The sequence below is a fragment of the Hylobates moloch genome, unplaced genomic scaffold, assembly GCF_009828535.3.
Source record: "Hylobates moloch isolate HMO894 unplaced genomic scaffold, HMol_V3 SCAFFOLD_3, whole genome shotgun sequence".
Taxonomy (NCBI): domain Eukaryota; kingdom Metazoa; phylum Chordata; class Mammalia; order Primates; family Hylobatidae; genus Hylobates; species Hylobates moloch.
In genome coordinates, this window is record NW_026652278.1 from 84,458,023 (window position 1) to 84,477,549 (window position 19,527).

Sequence of the window (19,527 nt, forward strand, 5' to 3'; positions counted from 1 at the left end):
ATACCATTTGACCCAGCCATCCCATTACTGGGTATATACCCAAAGGACTATAAATCATGCTGCTATAAAGACACATGCACACATATTTTTATTGCAGCACTATTCACAATAGCAAAGACTTGGAACCAACCCAAATGTCCAACAACGATAGACTGGATTAAGAAAATGTGGCACATATACACCATGGAATACTATGCAGCCATAAAAAATGATGAGTTCATGTCCTTTGTAGGGACATGGATGAAACTGGAAACCATCATTCTCAGCAAACTATCGCAAGGACAAAAAACCAAACACTGCATGTTCTCACTCATAGGTGGGAATTGAACAATGAGAACACATGGACACAGGAAGGGGAACATCACACTCCAGGGACTGTTGTGGGGTGGGGGGAGGGACAGCATTAGGAGATATACCTAATGCTAACTGACGAGTTAATGGGTGCAGCACACCAACATGGCACATGGATACATATGTAACAAACCTGCACATTGTGCACATGTACCCTAAAACTTAAAGTATAATAATAATAATAATAATAATAATAATAAAGCTTTACTAAAAAAAAAAGATCATGTCATTTGTAAATTGTGATAGTTTTACTTACTGTCCTCCAGTGTGGATGCCTTTACTTATCTTTTTCTTCCCTAACTGACGGGGCTAGACCCTCCAGTACAATGTTCAATAGAAGTAGCAAAAGTGAACATCCTTATCCTGTTTCCGGATTCAGCCTTTCATCATTAAGTATAGTGTTAACTGTGAATTTTCTTTTTTTTTTTTTTGTGGGGGGATGGAGTCTTGCTCTGTCACCATGCTGGAGTGCTGTGGCATGATCTCGGCTCACTGCAACCTCCGCCTTCTGGGTTCAAGCAATTCTCCTGCCTCAGCCTCCTGAGTAGCTGGGACTACAGGTGCGTGCCACCACACCAAGCTACTTTTTGTATTTTAGTATAGATGGGGTTTCATCACGTTGGCCAGGATGGTCTCAATCTCTTGACCTCGTCATCTGCCCACCTTGGCCTCCCAAAGTGCTGGGATTACTGGTGTGAGCCACCACACCCAGCCTAATTGTGAATTTTCAAACCTTTATCAGGTTGAGGACATTTTCTTCAATTCCTATTTTTTGAGTGTTTTATCATGAATGGGTGTTGGATTTTGTCAAATGCCTTTTCTGTATGTCTATTGACATGATTATGTACTTTGTTTTGTTCTTTACTCTATTGATATGGTGAGTTCAATTATTGATTTTTGGATGTTAAACCAACTTTGCATTCCTGGGCTAAATCCCACAAGTTCATATTGTTTAATGCCTTTTATATACTGCTGGGTTAGCTTTGCTAGTATTTCATTGAAAATGTTTATATCCATATTGCTAAGGGATATTGGTTTATAGTTTTCTTGTGATGCCTTTACTTTTGGTATAATATGGGTATGAGACAATGAGTTGGGAAGTGTTCCTTCTATTTCTTAAAAGAGTTTATGCAAGATCGGTATTAATTCTTTACATGTTTGATAGAATTAGCCAGTGAAGCTATCTGGGTCTGGGCTTTTATTTGTGGGAAATTTTAGAATTACTAATTCAATTTCTTTGGTTGTGATTGGTTTATTCAGATTAACTATTTCTTCATGAGTCAGTTTTGGTAGTTTGTGTCTTTCTAGGAATTTGTGCATTTCATTGAACTAGTTTGTTGGCATGCAATTGTTCATAGTATTCTTTTTTATTAATTTTAATTTCTGTATTGATTTTCCCTCATTTTATGAGTCTCATTTTTCCTTTTTTATTCATTTTAATTTCTGTATTGATTTTTCTTCTCTTATTGCACATTTTAATAGTTTGAATTCTCTGGACAGTTGGCTGAAGAGTTGTCAATTTTGTTGCTGATCACATATCACTTTTATAATTGAATTGTTATAAGACATAAGAAGTAAGAGGCAACCCCTACAATGGCAAACATTAAGGTACACCCAAGCTTTTCTGCCCATTCTTCCTACATGCCAATATGGTTGATCCAAAGTTATTTTCATTACTCTCCTCTCCATCTCTTGTCTGGAGTTGTAGGTAAGGTGAAGTCTGGGGATTGTGCACCCACACTGGGAGCTGGTGCCTTGGTGACTTTCCAGCAGTGACGGGCCATACACTTTGAAAGGGTTTATTTCATACCATGCACTTGAGATAGAAGAAACCACGGCCCCGTGGCCACTCGATCTGATGTCATAACTCACCGATATTGTTTTTGCCGTGTTTCCAGTTCTTTACGTCGGTGTTGCTTGAGAATGTGAATTTGGTCATCTTGGGCCAACTTTGCTGTAAAGAAAGAACAACATGAGAGGAGCCTTAGGAAGAACAATAACAATGCCCAATGCCCAGTGTGCAGGCTTCCTTCTGATGACCTGCCCATGCCGAGTGCTTTATGTGCATGACCTCATTTGAGCCTCAGAGCACTTCCCCACTTAATGATGAAGAAACTGAGGCTTAGGGAAGTTGTGTAGCTTTGCTCTTGAACTTTACCCAAGGTCACACACCTAATTAGTGAATTTTCTTTTTTTTTTTTTTTAATTCTACTTTAAGTTCTAGGATACATGTGCACAATGTGCAGGTTTGTTACACATGTATACATGCGCCATGTTGGTGTGCTGCACCCATTAACTCATCATTTACATTAGGCATATCTCCTAATGCTATCCCTCCCCCATCCCCCCACCCCATGACAGGCCCCAGTGTGTGACGTTCCCCTTCCTGTGTCCATGTGTTCTCATTGTTCAATTCCCACCTATGAGTGAGAACATGCGGTGTTTGGTTTTCTGTCCTTGCGATAGTTTGCTGAGAATGATGGTTTCCAGCTTCATCCATGTCCCTGCAAAGGACACGAACTCATCCTTTTTTATGGCTGCATAGTATTCCATGGTGTATATGTGCCACATTTTCTTAATTCAGTCTATCATCGATGGACATCTGGGTTGGTTCCAAGTCTTTGCTATTGTGAATAGTGCTGCAATAAAAATATGTGTGCATGTGTCTTTATAGCAGCATGATTTATAATCCTTTGGGTATATACCCAGGAATGGGATGGCTGGGTCAAATGGTATTTCTAGTTCTAGATCCCTGAGGAATCGCCACAGTGTCTTCCACAAAGGTTGAACTAGTTTACAGTCCCACCAACAGTGTAAAAGTGTTCCCATTTCTCCACATCCTCTCCAGCACCTGTTGTTTCCTGACTTTTTAATGATTGCCATTCTAACTGGTATGAGATGGTATCTCATTATGGTTTTGATTTGCATTTCTCTGATGGCCAGTGGTGATGAGCATTTTCTCATGTGTCTGTTGGCTGCATAAATGTCTTTTGAGAAGTGTCTGTTCATATCCTTCGCCCACTTTTTGATGGGGTTGTTTTTTTCTTGTAAATTTGAGTTGTTTGTAGATTCTGGATATTAGCCCTTTGTCAGATAAGTAGATTGCAAAATATTTTTCCCATTCTGTAGGTTGCTTGTTCACTCTGATGGTAGTTTCTTTTGCTGTGCAGAAGCTCTTTAGTTTAATTAGATCCCATTTGTCAATTTTGGCTTTTGTTGCCATTGCTTTTGGTGTTTTAGACATGAAGTCCATGCCAATGCCTATGTCCTGAATGGTATTGCCTAGGTTTTCCTCCAGGGTTTTTACGGTTTTAGGTCTAACATTTAAGTCTTTAATCCATCTTGAATTAATTTTTGTATAAGGTGTAAGGAAGGGATCCAGTTTCAGCTTTCTACATATGGCTAGCCAGTTTTCCCAGCACCATTTATTAAACAGGGAATCCTTTTCCCATTTCTTGTTCTTGTCAAGTTTGTCAAAGATCAGATGATTGTAGATGTGTGGTATTATTTCTGAGGGCTCTGTTCTGTTCCATTTGTCTATGTCTCTGTTTTGGTACCAGTACCATGCTGTTTTGGTTACTGTAGCCTTGTAGTATAGTTTGAAGTCAGGTAGTGTGATGCCTCTAGCTTTGTTGTTTTGGCTTAGGATTGTCTTGGCAATGCAGGCCCTTTTTTGGTTCCATATGAATTTTAAAGTAGTTTTATCCAATTCTGAGAAGAGTCATTGGTAGTTTGATGGGGATGACATTGAAACTATAAATTACCTTGGGAGTATGGCCATTTTCATGATATTAATTCTTCCTATCCATGAGCGTGGAATGTTCTTCCATTTGTTTGTGTCTTCTTTTATTTTGTTGAGCAGTAGTTTGTAGTTCTTGAAGAGGTCCTTCACATCTCTTGTAAGTTGGATTCCTAGGTATTTTATTCTCTTTGTAGCAATTGTGAATGGGAGTTCACTCATCATTTGGCTCTCTGTTTGTCTGTGATTGGTGTATAAGAATGCTTGTGATTCTTGCACATTGATTTTGTATCCTGAAACTTTGCTGAAGTTCCTTATCAGCTTAAGGAGATTTTGGGCTGAGACAATGGGGTTTTCTTGATATACAGGCATGTCATCTGCAAACAGGGACAATTTGACTTCCTCTTTTCCTAACTGAATATCCTTTATTGCTTTCTCCTGCCTGATTGCCCTGGCCAGAACTTCCAACACTATGTTGAATAGGAGTGGGGAGAGAGGGCATCCCTGTCTTGTGCCAGTTTTCAAAGGGAATGCTTCCAGTTTTTGCCCATTCAGTATGATTGGCTGTGGGTTTGTCACAAATAGCTCTTATTATTTTGAGATACATCCCATTAATACCTCATTTATTGAGAGTTTTTAGCATGAACAGTGGTTGAATTTTGTCAAATGCCTTTTCTGCATCTATTGAGATAATCATGTGGTTTTGGTCTTTGGTTCTGTTTATATGCTGGATTACATGTATTGATTTGCATATGTTGACCTATCCTTGCATCCTAGGGATGAAGCCCACTTGATCATAGTGGATAAGCTTTTTGATGTGCTGCTGGATTCGGTTTGCCAGTATTTTATTGAGGATTTTTGCATCGATATTCATCAGGGATATTGGTCTAAAATTCTTTTTTTTTGTTGTGTCTCTGCCAGGCTTTGGTATCAGGATGATGCTGGCCTCATAAAATGAGTTAGGGAAGATTCCCTCTTTTTATATTGATTAGAATAGTTTCAGAAGGAATGGTACCAGCTCCTCCTTGTACCTCTGGTAGAATTCGGCTGTGAATCTATCTGGTCCTCAGCTTTTTTGGGTTGGTAGGCTATTAATTATTGCCTCAATTTCAGAGTCTGTTATTGGTCTATTCAGGGATTCAACTTCTTCCTGATTTAGTCTTGGGAGGGTGTATGTGTCCAGGAATTTATCCGTTTCTTCTAGATTTTCTAGTTTATTTGCATAGAATTGTTTATAATATTCTCTGATGGTAGTTTGTATTTCTGTGGGATCTGTGGTTATATCCCCTTTATCACTTTTTATTGCATCTATTTGATTCTTCTCTCTTTTCTTCTTTATTAGTCTTGCTAGCGGTCTATCAATTTTTTTGATCTTTTCAAAAAACCAACTCCTGGATTCATTGATTTTCTGAAGGGTTTTTTGTGTCTCTATCTCCTTCAGCTCTGCTCTGATCTTAATTATTTCTTGCCTTCTGCTAGCTTTTGAATGTGTTTCCTCTTGCTTCTCTAGTTGTTTTAATTGTGATGTTAGGGTGTCAATTTTGTATCTTTCCTGCTTTCTCTCGTGGGCATTTAGTGCTATAAATTTCCGTCTACACAGTGCTTTAAATGTGTCCCAGAGATTCTGGTATGTTGTGTCTTTGTTCTCGTTGGTTTCAAAGAACATCTTTATTTCTGCCTTCATTTCGTTATGTACTCAGTAGTCACTCAGGAGTAGGTTATTCAGTTTCCATGTAGTTGAGTGGTTTTGAGTGAGTTTCTTAATCCTGAGTTCTAGTTTGACTGCACTGTGGTCTGAGAGACAGTTTGTTATAATTTCTGTTCTTTTACATTTGCTGAGGAGTGCTTTACTTCCAACTATGTGGTCAATTTTGGAATAGGTGTGATGTGGTGCTGAGAAGAATGTATATTCTGTTGACTTGGGGTGGGGAGTTCTGTAGATGTCTATTATTTCTGCTTGGTGGAGAGCTGAGTTCAATTTCTGGATATCATTGTTAACTTTCTGTCTCATTGATCTCTCTAATGTTGACAATGGGGTGTTAAAGTCTCCCATTATTACTGTGTGGGAGTCTAGGTCTCTTTGTAGGTCTCTAAGGACTTGCTTTATGAATCTGGGTGCTCCTGTATTGGGTGCGTATATGTTTAGGATAGTGAGCTCTTCTTGTTGAATTGATCCCTTTACCATTATGTAATGGCCTTCTTTGTCTCTTTTGATCTTTGTTGGTTTAAAGTCTGTTTTATCAGAGAGTAGGATTGCAACCCCCGCCTTTTTTTGTTTTCCATTTGCTTGGTAGATCTTCCTTCATCCCTTTATTTTGAGCCTATGTATGTCTCTGCACATGAGATGGTTTCTGTGAATACAGCACACTGATGGGTCTTGACTCCTTATCCAATTTGCCAGTCTGTCTTTTAATTGGAGCATTTAGTGCATTTACATTTAAGGTTAATATTGTTATGTGTGAATTTGATCCTGTCTTTATGATGTTAGCTGGTTATTTTGCTCGTTAGTTGATGCAGTTTCTTCCTAGCATCGATGGTCTTTACAATGTGGCATGTTTTTGCAGTGGCTGGTACTGGTTTTTCCTTTCCATGTTTAGTGCTTCCTTCAGGAGCTCTTTTAGGGCAGGCTTGGTGGTGACAAAATCTCTCAGCATTTGCTTGTCTGTAAAGGATTTTATTTCTCCTTCACTTATGAAGCTTAGTTTGGCCGGATATGAAATTCTGGGTTGAAAATTCTTTTCTTTAAGAATGTTGAATATTGGCCCCCACCCTCTTCTGGCTTGTAGAGTTTCTGCCGAGAGATCAGCTATTAGTCTGATGGGCTTCCCTTTGTGGGTAACCTGACCTTTCTCTCTCAGTGCCCTTAATATTATTTCCTTGATTTCAACTTTGTTGAATCTGACAATTATGTGTCTCGGAGTTGCTATTCTCAAGGAGTATCTTTGTGGTGTTCTCTGTATTTCCTGAATTTGAATGTTGGCCTGCCTTGCTAGGGTTTGGAAGTTCTACTGCATAATATCTTGCAGAGTGTTTTCTAACCTGGTTCCATTCTCCCCGTCACTTTCAGGTACACCAGTCAGACGTAGATTTGGTCTTTTCACATAGTCCCATATTTCTTGGATTCTTTGTTAGTGTCTTTTTACGTCTTTTTTCTCTAAACTTCTCTTCTCGCTTCATTTCATTCATTTCATCTTTAATCACTGATACCCTTTCTTCCAGTCGATCAAATCCACTACTGAAGCTTGTACATTCATCACGTAGTTCTCGTGCCATGTTTTTCAGCTCCATCAGGTCATTTAAGGACTTCTCTACATTTGTTATTCTAGTTAGCCATTCCTCTAATCTTTTTTCAAGGTTTTTAGCTTCTTTGCAATGGGTTCGAACTTCCTCCTTTAGCTCAGAGAAGTTTGATCATCTGAAGCCTTCTTCTTTCAACTCGTCAAAGTCTTTCTCCATCCTGCTTTGTTCCACCACTTGCGAGGAGCTGCGTTCCTTTGGAGGAGGAGAGGTGCTCTGATTTTTAGAATGTTCAGCTTTTTGCTCCGTTTTTCCCCATCTTTGTGGTTTTATCTACCTTTGGTCTTTGATGATGGTGACATACACATGGGGTTTTGGTGTGGATGTCCTTTCTGTTTGTTAGTTTTCCTTCCAACAGTCAGGACCCTCAGCTGCAGGTCTGTTGGAGTTTGCTAGAGGTCCACCCCAGACCCTGTTTGCCTGAGTATCAGCAGCAGAGGCTGCAGAACAGCAAATATTGCTGAACAGCAAATGTTGCTGCCTGATTGTTCCTCTGGAAGCTTCATCTCAGAGGTGTACCTGGCCATGTGTGGTGTCAGTCTGCCCCTACTGGAGGGTGCCTCCCTGTTAGGCTACTCTGGGGTCAGGGACCCACTTGAGGGGGCAGTCTGTCCATTCTCAGATCTCAAATTCCATGCTGGGAGAACCACTAGTCACTTCAAAGCTGTCAGACAGGAACACTTAAGTCGGCAGAGGTTTCTGCTGCCTTTTGTTCAGCTATGCCCTGCCCCCTGACGTGGAGTCTACAGAGGCAGGCAGGCCTCTTTGAGCTGTGATGGGCTCCACCCAGTTCGAGCTTCCTGGCCGCTTTGTTTACCTACTCAAGCCTCAGCAATGGCGGGTGCCCCTCCCCCAGCCTCGCTGCCACCGTGCAGATCAATCTCAGACTGCTGTGCTATCAATGAGCTAGGCTCTGTGGGCGTGAGACCCTCCGACCCAGGTGCGGGATATAATCTTCTGGTGTGCCGTTTGCTAAGACAACTGGAAAAGTGCAGTATTAGGGTGGGAGTGACCCGATTTTCTAGGTGCTGTCCGTCACCACTTCCCTTGGCTAGGAAAGGGAATTCCCTTTGTGCTTCCCGGATGAGGTGATGCTCACACTCGGTGGGCTGCCCCCACTGTCCTGTCCCCATGTCCAACAATCCCCAGTGAGATGAACCCGGTACCTCAGTTAGAAATGCAGAAATCACCTGTCTTCTGCATTGCTCATGCTGGGAGCTGTAGACTGGAGCTGTTCCTATTTGGCCATCTTGGAACCAGTCTGAATTAGTGAATTTTCAACATAAGACTCAAATCCTGTGCTCTTAGCCACTCACTTTATAAAAGCCAAATCCAGTTCCTCATCCTCTTGCTCAGTCATTCAGCAAGCCTTGGGGCCCCTGCCTTTCAGTGCTTAGAGAATCATGTTCAGATGCAAGAGCCAGGCTTGGTTCTCACTTGGCTTGGCAGGCACAGTACATGCCTAACTCTGGCCTGCGTGTGCATTTCCACTTGATGTCCTAACCTTCCACTCAGCCCCTCAAGACTTTTCAGGGACCTAAGGGCCCCTGGTGCAGAGCTGCCTTTTTGCTCCAGGAGAAAGGCATTTTGTGGCCCTTGGTGGGTATCTTTAAATCACTGCAGAATAGTTTATTCCTCTTCTCTGCAATTCTTATACTGAGCAAAAATGGGAGTTCACTCTGGGTTTTAGTGTCGCCTGTGAGAGCAGCAGTTCTCACAGTTCTTATGTTTCTAAGTCCATTTCATTGCTTCATGGAGAAATGTGTGACTTAAGATTCGATATACAGACGATGACACAACCCAGTTCCTTGTCGTGCCTACACAGAGGATTGAGAATGAGCTTCATTCTAAAAGAGTGCAGTGTCCTAGATGGCTTTAGAAGAGACACATGTGCTTGGACTTGGGGTCTCTCACTGAAGCTGTGTGACCAAGAGTTGCCCTGACCCCCTCACATGTAAAATGGAGATGATAATGCCTACTTCTCCGGGTCATGGTGTGCATTTGGGGAGAGAATGCAGGAAAGCCCTCCACACAGCACCTGGCATGCAGTAAATGCCAATGGAAGGGAACAATGATCATTATCATTATGCCTATAGTCATCATTGGCCTGAGGGTTCTGCTCCTCCCTCTAAGCCTAGCTCCGAGAGCATCTTCTCTCTCAGCCTGTCCTGCTGCCGTCTCTCACCGCAGGAGTTGGAGCAGGTAGCTAAGGGCAGGGCTGCTTCTCGGAGCCTTTAGAGCAGATGAGGTCATATCAGGACCACTCTTTAAACTGTTGCTTAAGGCCAAGCCTGTGAACGCAGCCCATAGAGCTGTGAATAGGGCGAGCCCAGATCTCCTGAAAACATGTCCTGGAATAGTTTTTCTAGCTCTTGTGGTAAAGCATTATGTTTTAAAACTTACTTTTCAACACAGATTGATATTTTTGTAAAATATAATAAAAATTAATTACTAGAAAAATGAAATTTAAAAAACCCAAAGATATTCAAAATGCAAGTCTTTTTTTTTCTTATTAGGTACAAAAGTCATAAAATTGTTTTGTTAAGTTGCTATAAAAGTTTCTAAAACCCCTCTTCTGAGTCTTTGTATTTTATTTTGTATTTATTTTATTTTTATTTTTTAAGAGACAGGGTCTTCCCCTGTCTCCCAGGCTAGTGTGCAGTGGCATGATCATAACTCCCTGCAGCCTTGAACTTCAGGACTCAAGTGATTCCCCAACCTCAGCCTCCTAAGTAGTTGGGACTATAGGCACACACTACCACGCCTGGCTAATTTTTTTTTTTTTTTTTTTAAAGACAGAGTCTTGCTCTGTCGCCCAGGCTGGAGTGCAGTGGCATGATCTCAGCTCACTGCAAGCTCCACCTCCCAGGTTCACGCCATTCTCCTGCCTCAGCCTCCCAAGTAGCTGGGACTAGTTGCCCACCACCATGTCCAGCTAATTTCTTGTATTTTTAGTAGAGCCGGGGTTTTACTATGTTAGCCAGTATGGTCTCGATCTCCTGACCTTGTGATCCATCCACCTCGGCCCCTAGCTAATTTTCAATTTTTTTTGTAGAGATGGGGTCTCTCTACATTGCCTAGGCTTGTGTCAAAATCCTAGACTCAAACAATCCTCCCGCCTTAGCCACCCAAAGTGCTAGAACTATAGGCTTCAACCTCTGTAGTGATCTAATTGCAGACCTGGACCCAGTTAGCTCTCAGATGTCACTCAGGCCACATTCTGAGCTGTCCACCTGACAGCACTTCCAGGCTGAGGCATCTTCATCCTTGAGCTTGGAACTGGGGCCCAAAAAGGAATATTAATGGGATACCTCTGCATTCTCCCCTGGGGATGTAAAGGCAGCCAGGAGGGGAGGCTTGAGGCCACAGAAGGCAAGGTGAGTATTAATGGTGACAATAACTGTTATCATTGGCTATGGGGGGTAATTCTGGAGGCACTCAACATTCATCATCTCTTATCTACCTGAAGGAACCAGCTAATCTCTTGGGCACCTTGACTCTGAGGAGCTGGATCGCTTCAGTTTCACTGGTATGAATAAGCCAGTACATGCAGAATTGCAACATGTCAAGTTTCAAAAAGAGAATAGTTCTGTCTCCCCTGGTCCCGAAGGTGTTTGAAGAATCTATCCAATGGCTGATGAAGTTCTGGGAGCACGGCAGGATGAGAAAGCCTGGACTGATGGCAGAAGAGCTCAGCAGGGCAGGTTCCAAGGACTGACACAGTGCCTAAATGAAGCTGTCCCTTCACACAGATGCTCTGGATCTGTGGGGCCACAGTAATGGCCCTCTGACATTCATGTTCACCCAAGGTGTAGTGGTGAAATATTAGATTTAAGGGGTGATCATATGGTGAGTAATTGAATCACTTGTAGGCTGGCCCCCCTCATTTCCAGGTTGTTCAAGGGATTGGTTGTTGTGCCATGTGGTGGATTAATAATTGGCCACAGCTGGACATGGTGGCTCATGACTGTAATCCCAGCACTTTGGGAGGCCGGGGGGGGTGGATCACCTGAGGTCAGGAGTTCCAGACCAGTCTGGCCAACGTGGCGAAACCCTATCTCTAGTAAGAATACAAAAATTAGCCAGGCTTGGTGGCTACCTGGAGTCTGTAAACCAAGTTACCTGGGAGGCTGAGGCAGGAGAATCGCTTGAACCTGGGAGGCAGAGGTTGCAGTGAGCCGAGATCGTGCCACTGTCCTCCAGCTTGGGCAATAGAGTGAGACTCTGTCTCAAAACAACAACAATAATAATAATAGGCCACAAATTCTTTGACATTCCTTCCATTGAGAGATGGGGGGTCTGCATCCCTCCCCACCCCCCAGAGTCTGAGTGGGCTCTGTGACTGCTTGGAGCAGTAGAATATGGTGGAAGTTACAGTGTGCCAGTTTCCAGGACCAAGCCTCAAGAGATTGGCAGCTTCCATTTTCTGTCTCTTAGAAAACTTGCTCTTGGAAGCCAGCCATCATGTAAGAAATGCAAGCACCCAGAGGACACCATTCTGTGAGAGGCCTTAAAGAATGAGACTCCATATGGACAGAGAGGCCAAGGAGCCTAGAGGTGCCAGACACGTGAGAGAAGAAGGCCCAGCCCCCTCAGCTGATGCTACATGGCCACAGATGAACCGCCCAGTGAAGCTTTTCCTAAATTCCTGACCGGCAAGAGCATGAACAAAATTAAATGGCTGTTTAAAGTTACCAAGGAGGTTGGTTTTACAGCAGTAGCGAGAATGGAACTTGCTGGACAGCTTCTCTCTGCTCACCCTCCAACCTGTGCTGTCCCTGAAAGTGATTGGAATGAGATGCCTCAATGAGCTTTCCACTGGGAACTCTGACCAGAGGGAGGGAATGTGTAGAGCAAGGAGAGGCCAATTACTCCCCAGCACCTTTCTACTGAGGGCCGCAGCTCCTCCAAGGGTGCTGTCTCCAGGATACTTCTGCATTACTCCCACAACCTTCCTCCTCCCCTTGCATCAGGACTAGTGCTGCTGATGGCCCTGCACTCTGCATGGTCCCTCTGCACATGGGCCCACAACTTTGTGACACCCCTTTCTTAAACCCTCATCCTAGTGTACCATCTGTTTTTTGCCAAGATGAGCTGAAGGGTCTGCAGGAAGAAGGGCTTCATAACTGAGACCTTGGGTAGATGTGCAGGAGGGAGTTTCAGAGCCAGCATTTTCTAACCACCAGAAAAAGAGAAGTGCCCTGTCCACAACCTTCCACATTCTGTCGACCACAAGAATAAATGAACTTTATGATTTTTTTTCTGTCATTAGGTAGGGGGACAAAAATCCTCTTATCTCCATGTTCAGAAATATTCTGGAGATTTGGTTTCTTAAGTCAAATTCCACTTCAGAGACGATGGGATGTGGCCTGGTAGCTTAAGAACAGCAGGTACAGAATAACTTTTTTCTCCTTTGTCTCAGTTTTCTTAGCTATAAAATGGGGGTAACAGTCATCTCTTCCTACCTACCCCACCAAACTTTGTGAAGAACACACTAGCTACAGGAAACCTGGCAAAGAGAAAGTTTGACGCTGTCATGGCAGAAGCAGTGGCTTCTTATTATTACGCTGGCTGCCTGGCCTTTGAAGGCTTATCCTTCCAGTTTTAAACAGAGAGCAAGCCGAACGGTTATGACTCGAAACGAGGTAGGATTTTGCCAGGCACACTAGGAAGCTGGGTATGCAAGGCGGTTCATTCAGGGACCTTGGCTGACCTTGATGCCTGTGTCTGTCTCTGATGCTCTGTACCAGGTCAGCTGTGTGTCCCTTACAAAGAATGGCCTCCTAACTGAGGTCTGCACATCTGGGCGTCTTAGTAAGGGGAACAGATTTGAGGTTCTTCTCTCTTTAAGCGAAAGGTGAGACTTCGGGTTGAAGAACTGGTAACTGCGATTTGCAGGCCCATCCATGGCCTCTCAGAGCTGGCACTTGGGGTGCTCCTTGTCCACCCCTTCCCTCCCCAGGCCCACATGGGCCTCCCGAGCTTGCCTGAGCCCTACTGTGATCTCACAGAGGGCAGGCTATGAACCTAGAAAGTGATGCCACACCCTGGCAACTACAGAAGTGCCCATCCAGGGGCATGTCCCATAGGTATCTGCCTGTATGGACCCTAGTTACTCACTGACAAAAAGAGGGGCACAACCCTCCCCCGTAGAACTGTAGTGCAGAGTGAGGACATGACGACAGTGAGGCCTGGGGCCACCCGCTCCACCCTCAGGGGCTTGTAAGAATCCCAAGGAAAGTCATGCCTCCTGTAGGTATGTCGAGGCACAGGGCAAGAGCCCTCCCACTTCCCGCTCCTGCACAGCAGTGTCATTCCTCCTATGACTACAGTGCTTTGAGGACAGGAAGAACTTTCGGTTCTTGGGAAGCCCGGGGCAGAAGGGGCCTGCGCTGCTCACCGCGTCCGTCCCTCAGGACAACCTCGCCATCACCAGTGATCCAGCGGTAGCAGGGGAACTCGATGTAGTCCCCGTAGGGCGTCTTCAGCGTGATGTACTTCAGGTACCAGTCGTCATTCAGCCAGTACTTGCGCTTCTCGATTCTGACCAGCTGGATCTCGCCCAGTTCCTCGTCCACAGTCACGTCGTACGAATCCACCTGGGAAGGAGAACAGCCAATCAGGCCACACGTGGTCTCCTGAGCCTTTGTTCTAGAAGTGTTAAGAATTTGTCACACCGAAGTATGCTGCTGTGGCACGGGACTCTGTTGAATGAAAAGCACTTAAAAAAACAGCAGGTGTAAGATACTCTGACATTCGTGCTGTTTCTTAGAAGCAGGAGATGAAAGTCCCCTGGGAAAGATGTCCTCCCTATACCAAAAGGAAAGTAACACTCTTTTCATCAAGGTTGGGAAGTTGAAGCCAAAGGAAATCCATACAAACAGATCTTGTACAATGAACCCTTACCTCCCGAGTCACTTCCCTGCCCAGTTACCTGCCCTAGCCCAAGCCCCTTGGCCTTATCATGTTTCACAATGATTCATCCAATGCAGTATCTAAGGGGGATTGACTCTAACTGCTTCTTGGGGTCTTCATCTTTTTAAGAGGGCTCCCATGCCACGTACAACTTGTATTAAAGAAATCTGTATGCTTTTGCCCATGAATCTGTCTTATGCTGATTCTCAGACCTAGCTGAAATGGGAAGAGGTAGAGTTTTGCCTCCACTACAGTTCATGGAGCCAAGACTCTTCATGAACACCTTAAATGAACTCCTGAATTCATTTAGCCAAGACATTCACTGAAGGCCTGCCCCTGACAAGGCTCAGTGCTACGACCCAGGCAGGTGAAAGAAATGGACAAATCCTGGGCCCTGCCCTTGAGGAGAGAGAATCCAGCGAGCCAAGATGGTACTGTGCTGCTCAGAGGGCAATGTCTGCTGTCTGCACTTAGCTCAGGCTAGAGGAGGGGGAGATCCCCAGGCTCATGCCTGCACCTGTGGGGCTGTGCCCAGTGAGGGTCCGCAGCTGCCCCCACATGGGATAGCCTTGTGGGAGGCCTTTACAACTGGAGATGGGCTTGCTGACAGTGGATCCCCACAATGACTCTTGGAGTGCAGGGGATTTACGACCCCTTCCACAGATGAAGACAGCAAGCCTCAGTGACTCCCACCTCTGCCACTTGCCAGCAGAGCTGGAGTCCCACCCCAGGTCTTTTCATCATAGCCACTTCCTCTCTTTCCAGTTTTCAGTGGGGCTAACAAGTGAGTGAAAATGGTGAGGCTTAGATACAGGGAGCTCACATGGATTCGAGTCGTCCTGGGACATTTGCAGTTCACAGCTGCATGGTGATGCCCAGAGAACAGTGAGACCAAGCAGCTCTGGCTGCACCTGTGGCATTACTGGTGGCAGGGTGAGGCTGGCCTTGCAGCTAGAAGGCACCACCCCAGGCTGTGTACAGCACAGCTGCCCAGGCCTCCGGGACAAGGCTGCTTGGCCCCCTCCCTGCCAGGCTCCTGCTTCCAGGACATGGGTGGCTCTGAGGCAGCAGCCATAGCTTCTGGAGGGCTGTTGTCTCTGCAGCAATGGATGGCAGACAGGAAGGTGGGATGAGAGGCTCAGGCATTGCATCACACGTTCTGATGACCAGCAGGTTTGGAAAGCCCTGGACTCGATGCCCTCCAAGGCATGTTCTTTTTCATTTTGAGGTGGAGTCTCACTGTGTTGCTCAGGCTGGAGTGCAGTGGCTCGATCTCGGCTCACTGCAACCTCCACTTCCAGGGTTCAAGTGATTCTCCTGCCTCAGTCTCCCAAGTACCTGGGACTACAGGCACCTGCCACCATATCTGGCTAAGTTTTGTATTTTTAGTAGAGACAAGGTTTCACCATGTTGGCCAGGCTGGTCTCAAACTCCTGACCTCAAGTGATCCGCCTGCCTCGGCCTCCCAAAGTGCTGGGATTACAGGCATAAGCCACTGTGCCTGGCCCCCGCAAGGCACTTTCTAAGCCAGATTCATCAACCCTTGAACTTTACCCCTGGCGGCAGAACCTAGAGTTCTCAGCATGATGGCAAAGTGGAAGGGGCGAGGGGTATCATCCTTTGTGCGAGCGCAGGCATCCTCATTCCATGCCCTGCCTCCAAGCTGCCAGGAGGACCCCTGGAGGGCTTCCTAAGAGGAATGGGAACTTGAGTGTTTTCCGCAAACCTCTTGGCTCTGAACACCATGAGCAGTTTGGGGTGGCTGACGCTGAGGCCAGACGCTTGTGGTCAGAAAGCGGAAGCTTCCTCCTTGTGCTCTGTGGTCTAGGCCAGAGGCTCTAGGAACAGTTTCTGATGACAGAGGAGCCAGGTCCATGTGCTGGGATGACATGTCTTGGGTCCAGCCACATGTGGACCAGCCTCAGCCCCACGAGAATGCCCCTCCTGCAGGGAGAGTAGCAGCCTCACCTGCCGCCTCTGAGAAAGACTTCCTGCCACAGCTTGTCCTCAGGAGAGCAGGGCCCCACACTAGGCCTCGCCCATCATGGGCAGGGTGGGCAGGTTCTGATGGGACAGGAGTCTCAGCACCTCAGGGGCTAGGGCCCATCTGGAGGAGCAGAGTGGGGGCTGAGTGGCCCAGGACTGGATACGCGTCGTGCCTGCCCCACGCCAGGCCCTGCATGCCACAGGGATTTACAGAGGCCTCAGCTGCAGGTTGTGAGCCAAGACAGAGATTCCTGATCCCACCGAAGAGTGGGGAGAGGGCAGTGAGGGGTAGAAGGCTGGGTGGGCCCTGGGGTCTGGAGCTCTGAATTCACATCCCAGCTTCAGGCAACTAGCTGGATGGCCCGGGCACATTGCTTCATTCTCTGAAGCTGTTTCTTCATCTACCCAGGGGAGATACTCCTCACTTGCAGGACCATTGAGAAAATGAAATGACACCATCCTGGGTGGCCTCCTTTCTCCAGAGGCACAGGCCACCGGTTGTGTGCATCAGAACCACCGGTGCCCCTTCCTGAATCCAGGGGGTTGCAGGGCACCAGGCCCTGCACCGCCTGTGAGCTAGCATGGGCCCCTGCGTCACGGCCACTTCGTGACTACATGTGCCAATCCGAGTAACTGGAGCACACATGGGAAACTGAACCTGTGATCTCAAACTCCTTCGCTCAAAGCCCAGAAGGAACTCATGAAAGGGTGGAGACAGGGCTGTGAGGACAGAGGGAGAGTGGGAGGCATTCTGAGTGCTGGTGGGGCAGGCAGAGCAAGTCTGTGTGCAGTGAGGACTGAGGGGCGGCCACCAGAGGCCCGGGCTTGGTCTGAGTGTGGCTGCTGCAGGGGAGGTAGCTTTCCTATGGCTCTGAGGGGCTGGAGAGGGAGGAAGGTGTCCTCAGGGGATAGATGCCAGGAAAGCTGGGGTGGGGCAGGAGGAGCTAACAGTGACACTCTCATGGGAGGGAGGCTCCCAGTACCTTGGACTAAGAGGGGAGGGAGATGGGCTGAGGAGGCATTCCAGGGCTGGGCAGGTCCCACAGGGAGGGCCCGATGTCTACCTGGGGGTGACAACCCACATGAAGAGACTGACCAGCTTCTCTGAGGGAGTGGACAGTGGGGTGACCCTCCAGCACACCTGTGCTGCAGTCACAGGGGACTGGGACACTCCTGGCCCCCTGCCCTGCCCACACCTGCAGGCACCTGGTGGAGAGCCCCTGAGTTTCACTTGGAGTGAAATCACCAGGCAGATTTACAAGGACTCCATCTGCCATCTGACGAGGCCTTCCACAGCAGGAGGGGGCCAGGCCTGCAGTCTGGCTGGTCTATGGCCAGCACAGCCACTTTCCTAGTGCTGGCTTCAGGCCTGAATGTGATAGGAGGTGAACAAGGGGCAGAGGGCTCCAGCCTTGACCCAACTCAGGAAGTAAAAGACAAAGCTTAATTGCTGTGGTTCTAACATCCCAGGGGCCACTACTGGAAGAATGACAGATAGAGAAAAGCCTCCCTCCCTCCAGGAAAATACCAGGGTCACATGTGTCAAACTGCAAAATAAGAACTTCGGAAGGTTTGTGGAGCTACAGTGCCACCTTCCTCCCTCCTCTCTGGGCCAAGTACACTGGGCTGATGCTATATTTGTCTATTTGCTGTGATGCATTAAATTCTCAGGTGACACACTGAATTATGGTGGGCACTATCAACAGTGGACACCTCCCAACAGGCCCTCAGGAAGCACTGGACCTGGGAACAGCCGAGCGGGTGATTATCCTGCTTTACAGATAGAAACTGAGGCTCAGAGAGCAATGGTGGCCTCAAGATCAGAACTTACACCTGTGTGATGGCCAAGCCCACGTTCCTCCCACAGTTCCCCACGGCCACATCTTGAGAAAAGCCCTGAACCGGAAGCTAGAAGGCCCAGCTTTGAGCCCTGGTTCGTACCCTGATGGAGTGTAAAGGGGCAATGTGGAGTGGCATGGAAGGACAGGGAAAAGCTTCATAAGAGAGGGTATTTCAGGCAGCTTTTGGGGGCTGATCAGATTTCAGAGGGCAGGTGAGTAGGAGGATGGGCATGGGTAGCACATTTCAGATGTGGGAACTGGGAGGGCAGGGTCCCCAGGGGATTCACACGTGGGAGGAGGAAGGCTGGACACAGTTTCTGGGAACAGAAGTGGGTGGCGTGGTGGTGCAGATGCTGGAGAGAGACAAAGGAAACCTGCAACTCACCAGCCTCATTTCACAAGGGGCCACTTTGCTGATTTTGCTTGTTGCTTTTAACTTTTTATTGGATATGTAGTTTTAAAGCTTTTGAGTACTTCGGCAAAGAGTGAGTTGGTCAGTTTTCATGTGAGCTTTCCATCAGCATTTTAGGAAAGTTTTCATCTGTCTTTCATCAGATCTCTGCTGTTGCTGGGACAGGGAGACGGATCTCTGCAGAAGCAAGGATGTGTGCCCCATCCCCAGGCTACCCATCTTGGAGGGGGACTAATGACGGGCTTGTGGGAGGAGGAAGCTGTAGAGCAGAGAGGAAGATTGGGGGCCAGACAAAACAGAGACTCGGGATGAGAGAGAGGGAGGCTATGGGGAAGAGCTGAGGAGAACAAGGGACAGAGAGAGGGATGGGGGCAGTGGATAGGGAGACCAAAGGGCAGAGAAGGGGGAAAATGTGGGACAGAGAGCCGGAGATTGAGGGAGCAGAGAAGGGGCCTCTGAGAGGTGGCTGGAAGACGGAGTGTAGAGGAAAATTCAGAGCAAAAAAGAAGGGAGAGTTGTAGGGCAGAGAGCAGAAGTGGGGGGCATTTAGGGAACTGGGAGCAGGGGAAGGAAGAGGAGGCAGAAGAGGGGGCAGAATGTAGGGAAAAGATGGCTCAGAGGGGGAGACTGGGAGATGAGAGACGGATTGAGGGTCATAACAAAGAAATACCTATGCTCCACTAATATATTCCCATTCACAAGAAGGAGGTATTCTAGAATTATTTTGTCATGAATGTAAGAATACTCACTGACTATATTTAAGAAGCATGTATCATTATAAGACTTTTCTACACTTGTTGAACATATTCAAGTATCATATATTAAACACCACGCTATTGCCCTTAGCTTTCTTAAAAGTACCAGCACAGGATGAAATGGGCCAACTAAGATTTCTCAGAAATCTTCAGATCTGTTACAGTTATCGTATCCGATCTGAATTACTTTAAATTTACAGAGTTAAAGAAACAAATCAACTTGTTAAATTT

At 46.4% G+C, this 19,527-nt stretch overlaps 1 protein-coding gene across 3 annotated transcripts in view; it reads right to left on the reverse strand.

Moving 5' to 3' along the window:
* Positions 1–19,527, reverse strand: part of ALOX5 (arachidonate 5-lipoxygenase) — a 76,359-nt gene that overhangs the window by 54,089 nt on the left and 2,743 nt on the right. For 2 of the 3 annotated variants that reach the window (XM_058435792.1, XM_032142624.2), the window contains exons 2-3: positions 13,788–13,986; positions 2,224–2,305 (exon numbers count right to left, since the gene is read on the reverse strand). In XM_058435792.1, coding sequence (XP_058291775.1) covers positions 2,224–2,305; positions 13,788–13,986 — 281 coding nt within the window. Of the gene's footprint in view, positions 1–2,223; positions 2,306–13,100; positions 13,263–13,787; positions 13,987–19,527 lie in introns of those variants that run through there. The other variant, XM_058435793.1, reaches the window with a different exon arrangement.